Source organism: Pimephales promelas, chromosome 9 (genome assembly GCF_988280905.1).
Source record: "Pimephales promelas chromosome 9, fPimPro1.hap1.1, whole genome shotgun sequence".
Classification (NCBI taxonomy): Eukaryota; Metazoa; Chordata; class Actinopteri; order Cypriniformes; family Leuciscidae; genus Pimephales; species Pimephales promelas.
In genome coordinates, this window is record NC_142777.1 from 273,838 (window position 1) to 284,384 (window position 10,547).

At 41.0% G+C, this 10,547-nt stretch overlaps 1 protein-coding gene across 1 annotated transcript; it reads left to right on the forward strand.

Moving 5' to 3' along the window:
- The first annotated feature begins 529 nt into the window (after window positions 1–529).
- p2ry10 (P2Y receptor family member 10) lies at window positions 530–9,406 on the forward strand. The gene is made up of 3 exons (XM_039666850.2): window positions 530–642; window positions 1,525–1,727; window positions 4,070–9,406. Exons 2-3 carry the CDS (start codon window positions 1,567–1,569, stop codon window positions 4,893–4,895), a joined length of 987 nt encoding a protein of 328 aa, XP_039522784.2. The 5' UTR covers window positions 530–642; window positions 1,525–1,566; the 3' UTR covers window positions 4,896–9,406.
- The last annotated feature ends 1,141 nt before the right edge of the window (window positions 9,407–10,547 follow it).

The following is a 10,547-nucleotide window of genomic DNA, read 5'->3' on the forward strand; positions in this document are numbered from 1 at the left end:
GGAGCCTGATTGATTTATGGGAGTTTTCCCATAAACGTTAATTAATATAAACGTTAAAATAAACATTAATTAAATAAGAATAAATAATAATGCATTAACTATGAAATGCATGAGTCCTGTCGTAGTTAAGGAACTCTCTTCATTGGTTCATGATTAGTTCATATCTTGACTAATTTTCTAATCTGTTATTGTAAAGTGTTATCCAAATGTGTAACCAATCGTGTTCCTATAGCTATGAAACCAACATGGGTTAGAGATTTTATTCCTAGAAAACTCACAGTAAACTGCTTTGGATAACCAACTGTAACCAACAGACAAAAACACATCAGTCCTCATGACATGTTTGTGTGCACTTCTGACGTCTGACGGTTAGACCAGAAGTGCTGTGTGTGTTCTGTGGGTTTCTGTACGTTTATAACTAACGGCCTGCCACTGAATCAACAAACATCAGCAAACAGTTTCACTTTCCAGAGACGCGTCACAGCTTGCCTTCACTAGCCGTGAATCTGTACAGTAACGTGACGAATATAGGACACACGTCTTCAAAGACTTCCTCTCTCTGCATGATCTGCATGATGTGCTGGAAAGCACCAAACACACACACACACACACACACACACACACCGCAGCTCATTCTGACAGGTAAGAAAAACTGCAGCGCACAACTTCTGTTGATTAACTCTTACTTTATATGTACCTCGAACAGACCTGGATTAAACGAACAGAACAATATTTACTGCAGTGTTCATTTTCAGTTAAATGTGAATTGTAAATATTTATTTATGATTATGGTAGTTGCTTTTGTTGTTGCTATTTTCGTAGTTGCATTGTTTATGAATTGTTTTTCACTAAGTTTATTTCCCCGTGGTTTTTCTAAATCATAGATATTCATGACATTTGCTCTTCGCTGTGGCAGCCGAAACTACACACACACACACACACACTCTTGTGCCAACAAGAAATAAAACGACTAACTGAAGAGAAGAATAAATCAGCCGATTTGCATACTTGTTTAACCCGAGTTCCTCTATTTGCTCAACATGTGCTCTCAGTTTAACACAGCTTTAATAATACTGATTCTAATGAACAAAATGTTATACAAAGAAATCTTGAAATTACTATCAAGTCCAAATTCAAGGCTGGAAGATCCATTAATTGGAAACAATAAAAGTATCAAAAGATGAGCACACAAAGAGGACAGACTCGTGTTCGTCACACAAACACTTCCTTCAGGCTTGTACAGGAAGGGAGGTGACTTTGTGAAACCTTATACGAACGTTATCATTTAATTGCACGTAAAGTAGCCTGTATTGAGTCTGTAAAAGTAAAAGGTCTGATGTTAATGCAATAGATATGAAAATATCAAAGTATCAAAAGTGCATCTGCTGTGGTTCATCCACTGGCGTTTGTCAATCATTTTGCTTGAAAAGTATATTTGTACCATATCTATATACCATATCAGCAATTACTCAGTAAAATGAATTGAAAGAAATGTCAAAGTTGTTTAAATTCTTTTTTCCACAGTGATTCTCTGCTGTCTATAATAAATGAAATCAAAGTTTGACCATGACATCCATGAACGTGACGTGTCTGAACTCATGTTCAATTTACACATCTGAGTGGGACACGGCCATGAACAAACTCTACACCTACTTCTACCTGATCATCTTCATCCCGGGCCTGCTGAGCAACACCCTGGCCCTGTGGGTGCTGTGTCGGTTCATAAGGTCAGCGCTTAGACTTATTAATACCTTCATAAAGCCGGATGCACACTGCACTATTTTGGCCGCCTGAGACTGCTGAAAGATTGCTTTGATCCACCTGCACAACTCTCTGATCGCTAGTTTGAAATGTTGGCCGATTACTGACCATTGCAATCGAATCTGGCCTCTGATGAGATCCGTGTCCGAGGCTTTGAGTGACGACCCGATCTAAATCTAATCGCGGCACAGAAACTGATGATGCAATAGTGAGACAACAACAACACCACTTGTTCCCACACATTTTCGTTTTTATCCAGTTCTCTTTTCAACAACAGCCATGATCAAAATTAAGGCTAGACGTGGTTGTTGTTTGAAATCCACCATTTCTAACCGGGATGTGAAGCACATTCACAGTAAATGTCATTAACTGATGACGAAACTCTGGACGAGTCTCGATTGCCAGTCGTAAAGGACTGCTATGATCGTACAGTGTGCGTCTGTGGAGAACCGTGCTGCTTTAGCAATTAGCTATTTAGCATGATGACAGCCTTCTGGGACCATTTTAATGCTGGTAATATAAAAACTTTTAGATATGTTAAAGGATTAGTTGACTTCAGAAATAAAATCTCCTGATACTTTACTCACCCGCACGTCATCCAAGATGTTCACGTCTTTCTTCAGTGGAACAGAAATGAAGGTTTTTGAGGAACACACTCCAGGGTTTCTCCATTTACGCTGCGTTCATGTGTGGTGGTAATTATGGTAAATACCAAAAGCCGACGTGGAAAATGCACATGAACACCCCCTCGTGTGGTGTTTTCTACTGGGCAACTCGTAGAATATTTTAATGCACGAGTTGAGGAGATGAGATAACCTTTGAACTTTTCAAAATGGCGGAGAGCACCGCGAGAGTCGTGAATGGTAAAAATATATACTATGTATTCATGATCTAGAAAATATAGCATATTATTTACCTTTTGAGTTTTGATAAATCATTTTCTTGCTTTTGCAGATGACTTAAGCAATCTAAAATAGTTTTAGCTAAATAACAGGTCTGGATCTCCATCTTTTCACCACATTACGACAACAAAAGCACTTGAACGCAAAACACACTGGTAAATACCAGTTCACAAGTGGAAAATATCCTACTTTCCAGCATTAGTGTCTTCAATGGGGTCCAACGGGTTGACGGTCCAGATGTGAGTTTCAGCTTCAAAGTCTCGACACGATCCAGCCGAGTCTGATCGAGACAAACCAGTGACATTTACAACAAAACACACATTTATATACATTTAACCACAAATCTTGCACTAACTGAGATAATCCACACATTACGTAATCCAACGCCAAGGCACAGAACGTTCCCCTAACGTTCCCGAATGGTCCCATGAGGTTATTTTTTTGGGAACCAAACAAGAACGTTATAGGAACGTTCCATGTAGGTTATTTTTAGGTTCCATTTTTATAACGTAGGGAGAATGTTCCGGGAACGTTCCCTTAACCTTAAGGGAAAGTTCTAGGAACGTTCTGGGAACCAAAAACTAACGTTCCCAGAACGTTCCCAGAACCTAAATTTGTTTGCTGGGCACACGTTACTAAACTCCAGTGATGGATACGTGCAGGAGCCAGGGAAAGGTAATTCGTACGAATCAGTCAAATCGTAAAATATGTACGATTTAGCAAAAAACGTACGAGTGAAGTCGTGTGAATTAGCCACCTCATTAAATACGTACGAAAGGCCGTGAGATCTGGTTCGGTAATCATGTTGAAAGGTCGCGTGATAAGTGGGCGAAAGTACCGATCCAGTGTTTACAAAGCACACGTGCAAAGACTAAATCAAAAGCCTTTTACAAAATAAAAGGTAAAACAACGATGTCGGTTGGAAGAGAAAGTTAGATGGGAGTTTCTGCCTGCGTCCTGCGTGACCTTTCTACGTAATGTGATGTGATGTCATCACAGCTAGTGCAAGAAGTATTTAAATGTGTATTTTGTTGTAAATGTCGCTGGTTTGTCTGGATCAGACTCTTATTCCTCGGCTGGATCGTGTCGAGACTTCAGCTGAAACTCACATCTGGACCGTCAACCCGTTGGACCCCATTGAAGACACTATATGGAGAAACCCTGGAGTGTGTTCCTCAAAAACCTTCATAAGACGTGAACATCTTGGATGACGTGGGGAGAGTAAACTATCAGGAAATTTTAATTCTGAAGTCAACTCCTGCTATATATGAGAAATTTCACCATTAAGAAAGACCTTCCTGGTCAGTTCAAAGTAATTGTGATAGTCCTTTTTCTCAGCTGTATTTCCTGAGGTCAGTTTAGAGTTGCTTGTGTTTCTAATGCCACGGATTCTCTTCGATTTACAGCAAAAAGACGAAGGCCATCATCTTCATGATCAACCTGACCATCGCCGACCTGGCTCACGTGCTGTCGCTGCCGCTCCGGATTCACTACTACATCCAGGGGGAATGGCCTTTCGGCAGTGTGTTGTGTCTGCTGTGCTTTTACCTGAAGTACCTGAACATGTACGCCAGCATCGCGTTCCTGGTGTGCATCAGCATCCAGCGCTGTGCTTTCCTCATGCGCCCGTTCCAGGCCAAGCAATGGAAGTCCCGCTACGACGTGTGCATCAGCCTGGCGGTGTGGATGCTGGTGGGACTCGGCTGTTCACCCTTCATTTTAATGAGGAAAACTAGTGGAAACGGAACTGAATGCTTCAAAGATCTCCCGATGCAAAAGCTGGACTTCCGCTTAGCCATCTCCATGATGGCCGCTGCTGAACTCTTTGGGTTTATCGGTCCATTAGTCGTCATCCTCTTCTGTACTTGCTTGATAGTGAACTCTTTGCGAAAGCGGACCCAGAAGGAACAGTCCACCGGTAACACGAGGAAGGCCTTGCGCATGGTCAGGGTGTGCACAGGAGTCTTCCTCTTCTGCTTCGCCCCCTACCACATCAACTTCCTGTTTTATCTGATGGTCACCCAGTGCATCATAACAAACTGTGAGGTGAGTCGGGCCATCAAACAGTTTCACCCGATCTCTCTGTGCATGGCGAGCCTGAACTGCTGCCTCAACCCGCTCATCTACTACTTCCTGACCACGGAGTTCAAGCAGCAGCTGGCGAGTCAGGGCAGCTCGGTGCTCCGGGGCCGGCTCATGAGCACGGAGAGCACCAGCTCCTACAGGGAATGAGTCCAACCGGCCGACAACCGGCCGTTCTGCTCAAATAGGGGCATTTAGTGTAGGGATGCAACAACTACTCAGTATTTTTTTCACATCATGACTAAGGCCCTGTTTACACGAGAACGCTCGCAGGTGAAAACGTGAAAATATTTTATCGGATGTGCCTTTCGTTTACACGGCGACTGTGTTTTTGGGGCTTAAAACGCAAAAAAGTGAAGCCACCTTCCAGAGTGGAAATCTTAAAAACGCTCCACCGCCGCGTTCCCGTGTAAACGGTAAAAACGCAAAAGTCTGCTTGACAGTGAAGGTTGTACACAGGCGCGCGGGCTTGGTGTTCTTGTAGTATGCACTCCTAGCCGCCTGGAGTGCATACCTCATTGAATTTCATACACTTTTGCGTCACCATTTGCACGCGGATGATGCTCCCACACAAAATGCTCGTCTAAACGCAGAATAAAAAGTAATAACACAACGCCACTTTCGCGTTTTCCCTTCAGAATCGTTTCCGTGTAAACATAGCCTAAATCTTCCCTTTTTACAATTGCTAAGACACATTTCTTAAAACCTTCACCCATTTTCTCACAACATCAAAGTCCCACTGAAGTGCCGTGGAACGAGCAGCTGTGTTTGATGCGTTGGCGTAACCTCCACTGAAACATGGAATGACTCCTCCCCCTTCTCTAACAGCCAATAGTGTTTAGTTTACCTCACAGACTGACGGCACCATGGAAGCGCTGATGAAACGCTGGACTCAATAGTAGAGGATTCACTCGTTTCATTCTTAACCAACGAACAGTTGGAAGACGGAATAAAACTCGAGAGTTTGAGCGAACGAACACACTTTTACCCATATTGCTCCGCGATGCGTCACCGGTCACTTCAGTCAGGTGGTGTTTATAGCACAGTGGGCGGAGCTTTATATTCTAGAGAGCATTTGATTGGACAGAATAATTTAGTAATTGTTCTGGAACACACCCGCTTGCTCAAAACCTGAAGGCTACGATATTCATCTGTCCAACTGCAAAAGAGTTCAAGATCTCTTAAAAAAGTGAAAGTGGGATTTGGCAGGTGGGGGAACCCTAAAATTCTGTGTTGGTTCAACAGCAAAAAATGACCCACCGTGGGACAACAATACTTTTTGGCATAAGTCGTTTTGTTTTCCAACGACATTGAAATATGACTTGAAATATGATTTTTTCGGTTGGTCAGCCCATATCGGGACCAGCGAGATTCGTTAACATCAATGAATTTATCTGTGGTGACCGTTCCGCCCACTTTAACCCTGGCCTGAAGTCTTCTAGAGACCCTGAAGACTTAGATGAGCTGGTTCTGGTGAGTTTGATCAGGGTTGATTAGGGCTTTCTTTGTCCATTTGGGCTTTTGCAGTTGGACTACTGTATTTTACAGCATGCAACTGTTGAATATACAGACATTCAATAGTATTCGGTCAAAGTCGAGGGAGCGAGGGTCTGTCCATATAAACGTCCCTCGTCCAGTAGTGGAACGCACTTCGTAATGGCGTCAGGGATTCCCCCGGGGGAAGTGCTTAGGGAAGTTGGAAGTGCTTGTCTAAAAGTGGACTGGAACGCAGCCAGAGTTTGCCACGCTCCTCCTCTTCCTCTCGGGAGTTCACCTCATCATCCAGTGCATCTCTCGGAGATCTGGTTTATATTATGTGCAGTGTAAGACTGGAAAACTGGTTAAAGAGAAAATAAAGACAAATGGCATTGCTTGCAAAATTCACATTTGACACCCTACCCCCTCCCTCTGAACTTCCTCTCTCAGTCAATAACACTGAAAAACTCACTCAAGAATATGGTTTTAATGTGAATGTGATAATCTTTTAGGAGTGTTTGATATCCTTTTGAAAGTCTCAGGGTGACTGGTAATAATGTCTCATTCCCAAAGAAATAAAAGAAAAGATAATAAGGTTTTAAGAATATAGAAATATCTTGAAGACAGAAGGGTGTGTCTTTGAGTTGACACCTTCTGCCTTGTTGTCTGAATGCAAATTACAACCAAGCAAATGGTCTGCCCCCGATAAACATGGAAGGGGGATTCAGTAACTTTCCATTGTATCCTGGTGATTTACATATCAGGTGAGGTCTGATTATAAAGGGAGATGCAACTAGAGTTCGGGGCTGCTTTCTGTATTCAGATCGGCCCGTGACGTTGTGTCGAGGCTCAGCTCATGTAATATGTTGGGTAAAGTTCTTTGTTCTTTGAAACATTTAATGGTTTGCATTGATTACCTTGTGGAATTCTAATGATACATTTACCTGACATAATAAATTGTTATATTTGGCTATTCTAACAGACTTTGACTTTATTTTCATTAGAGTCAAAAGGAATAGTCAAGCATTAACGTATTAAATGATGCACAGATATCACTGATAAACCCTTTTCATTTTATGGAGTCAGATGAAACGAGTTAATACATAAGATTAAATGTGTTGCATTCAGGGGCGAAAATTTCATCAAAATGTTGGGGGGGACAATAAACATAACAATTCTCAAGAGCAAATTTTGAAGGGGACACCAATAATACAGGCAAAAAAATACAGAGGAAAGCCTTACTATTATTAGTGTAGCATGGAGACCATTTCATTATACTTCTTAAAATTTCTTTCTGGTTTAAGCCAGCGGCGAATCTGTTTACATACTCTCCTCACGCAGCGCAGCGATTTCATTTCATTCATTGACTAATTCTTTAACTATATTAAATGATATAAACCAACTAAATCACAGTGAAAGCGTTAGAATCTAAATGCACAGCGCACCCGGACTTTCTCATCAGTGTATGGCCAGCAATATTGTAATGTTTAATGACATGAATATATAGTGGTTATTATTGTTATGTACAATTAAATACAATCGTTGCTGAGTCTGCGGTCTGAAAACTTCACCTCAGAGCATCCGTTAACTGAATGAATTGAGAATCTCACCTGAAAAATCCAATAACATCAGCAATAGTCATTCAAGCAGCTGATTTCTGTAAATGAATGCAAAACTAAATGTATATTGCAGCATAGGGCGAAGTCAGGATCCGTCAGCACCGATTTGAGACAAAAATCATTTAAATTGTATATAAAACTATGTAAATGGCGCTCTGTGGCGCAGCAGGGTTTTGAACACGGTCCTGAGCCGTTGCTGGGCGCCGCGGACAGACGCCGAACGGCGCCGCCGGTGTGTGTACACTCATAGAGAATAATGTGTTCGAATTTTAAAGACGTGGCGCTGCGCGACGCGCCGCTACGCTTCTCGTCCGGTGTGCGACCTGGAGTTCCACAACTATTCAAACACTATGTTTTTCTCTCCCGCCACCGGAATGTGTGTGTCTGAGGTAAAAGGGACGGAGGCGGTGGACCAACGCACTGTGAGGCAAGGGAGGGGGGTCTCAAAATGTTTAGAACGCTTTTTTCGTAATTGCCCCGTTTGCATTTGTGTTATTTTATTTCTTAATTATTTTAACAATATATCATAACATTATTTACAATACACATATTTTAATGGTTTTTTTGGGGGGGACAACCCTCAGATAGGGGGGGTCCTGACCCCCCCGACCCCCCCGCGATTTCCGCCTATGGTTGCATTTAATTAAAATCCACTTTGCTTGGAAAAGACGGAACACGCTTGAGACCCTCACCACGAATCGAACTCCACGATTTGGATCGATTTCGTGGCCCTTTTAGTCTGGTCACATCATTAGAAACAAGTGTGTACATTTGAGCTGTTGATGTAAACGACGAGGCCTGTGCTGCTGTGTTTAACTCAAGCCGCATGTGTTTTATGACACGTTTGCACCACAGTGTGAGATGTGTTTTAGAGAGTGAGAGTGTGTTTATTTGTGTGAGATTTGCAAATGGATTCAAACGGCATGAACTTGTTTAATGTTCTGCAGAAAGAGTGATTTATTATTGATAAATAATAGAGAATACTGAAGTATTTATTATTGAAGAAATTATTCAAATACAATTTGCAACATTTCATTGAAATAGTTGCAAACGCAAAAGTTTAATAGTGACATGCATTAAAGATAGATTCATTTGAGGAAGTGATGAAACAGAACATAATGTCCCATTGACTGCACGACTGAGACATGATTATATAACGCAGACATCAAGATCTAGCCGGATGAACTGATAATGAACAGACAAAAGCAATGATACGAGTGAAAATGCTAAACTAGCTAAGAAAGTATTAAGTTTAGTTTATCTGAAACTAACTGAGCCAACTAATCATTTAAATTACAAACACCAGGTTATTTTATTAAATTTAAAAAAATAATAGAATAATACTAAAAAATAATAGAACAAATATTCATGGGTCTATGGACATCAGATAACTGAGATACTGCTTTCACACTCTTCATGTGTAGTTCACCTTCATGCAGTATTGTATTGTATTGTACCTAATAGATGAGATTAAATGTTCAATATGATAATGTTTAATACATTAGATTTTTAATGGTGTTTAAATGTAATGCAGTTAAATGTAAAATAAATTGTTTAAACAATTGATGATGTGTTTCTCCCTCATTTACTTATAAATGCCCTGAAATGAATCTCGTGTATCTGTGTAGTGAATTTGTTTCTTATGGAAAACAACATAAACCTTCACCAAAACATTTCCCTTTGTGTTCCACAAAAACAAAGTCATGGTTTAGAATGAGATTAGGGTAATTCATTACAGAATTGTAATTTTCATGGGAGTTGCGGTGTGTTGTTGAGGTAGTTAATAGTTAAATAGTTATAGTTAGTTATATAGTTGTAGTAAAAGTGCTCTACTATTGTGGAAACACTGTGTTTTGGCCCCTCCCCATGGGCGGAGCACCACTAGAAGCCACGCCCCCTGTCCCCATATGACATCAGCACACGCTGCTCAACAGACTCAAGGGAATACCGGCAGGAAGATGTGGGATGAGATATTTTGTAAATAATGTGTTTCATGAATTTCTTTATTTTTTAATGTTAATGAAAGAACACTTACGCCAATAGTTACTGGATGTAATTTGTAAGCAAGTTTTGGCCATCTTCACTAACTCGCTAATAAGTTTTCATAAGAACACTATTGTGTACCTAAAAATCGGAGTTAATGGCATCGTTCGTGAATTGTTATTGTGTCGAGATGTTCAGAAACGGACGATGAAGTCCCGCCCTCACCTGCGCTGTGATTGGCTGGGCCCAGAAACGTGCCGAGCACTGCAGTAGACGAAGACGAAACAAGAATTACAGGACGATCTCTCTGTAGTCAGAAACATTAGATCATAAGTAAGAGACATTATTTTTGTACAAGTCTATATTTAATGTTTTTCTCAAAAATCCTGCATGGTGCACCTTTAATAAAGGATGCTGTCTGTCTTTACTTGAGACCTTTACATTATATCATTACATCAATAAAGAGTTATGTCTTGTCTGAGTTATTGTTCAATTGCTGTTTTTCCTGATCCAGATTTTCCCATGTGTTTGATTCTTTAATCCCGTGTCAGCTGTGTCTAGTGACTTACTCGGCCTCCTCGCTAATCAACTCCTCAGTTCGTTTGTTTGCCGCATGTATTTCAGCCTTCAGTTTCAGTCCGCTCCTTGTCCTGTGGTGTTTTGTGTGTTGATGGTTATGTGGTAGTTTATCTTCTACTTATTCCCTTGGTGTTTGGATTAGATT

What these genes read in the sequence shown, in the direction of transcription:
- p2ry10 (XM_039666850.2), top strand. Translation starts at nt 1,567, where the DNA reads ATGACATCCATGAACGTGACGTGTCTGAACTCATGTTCAATTTACACA. An exon ending in GTGCTGTGTCGGTTCATAAG is followed by an intron (nt 1,728 to 4,069) that starts GTCAGCGCTTAG and finishes TTCGATTTACAG; the next exon opens with CAAAAAGACGAAGGCCATCA.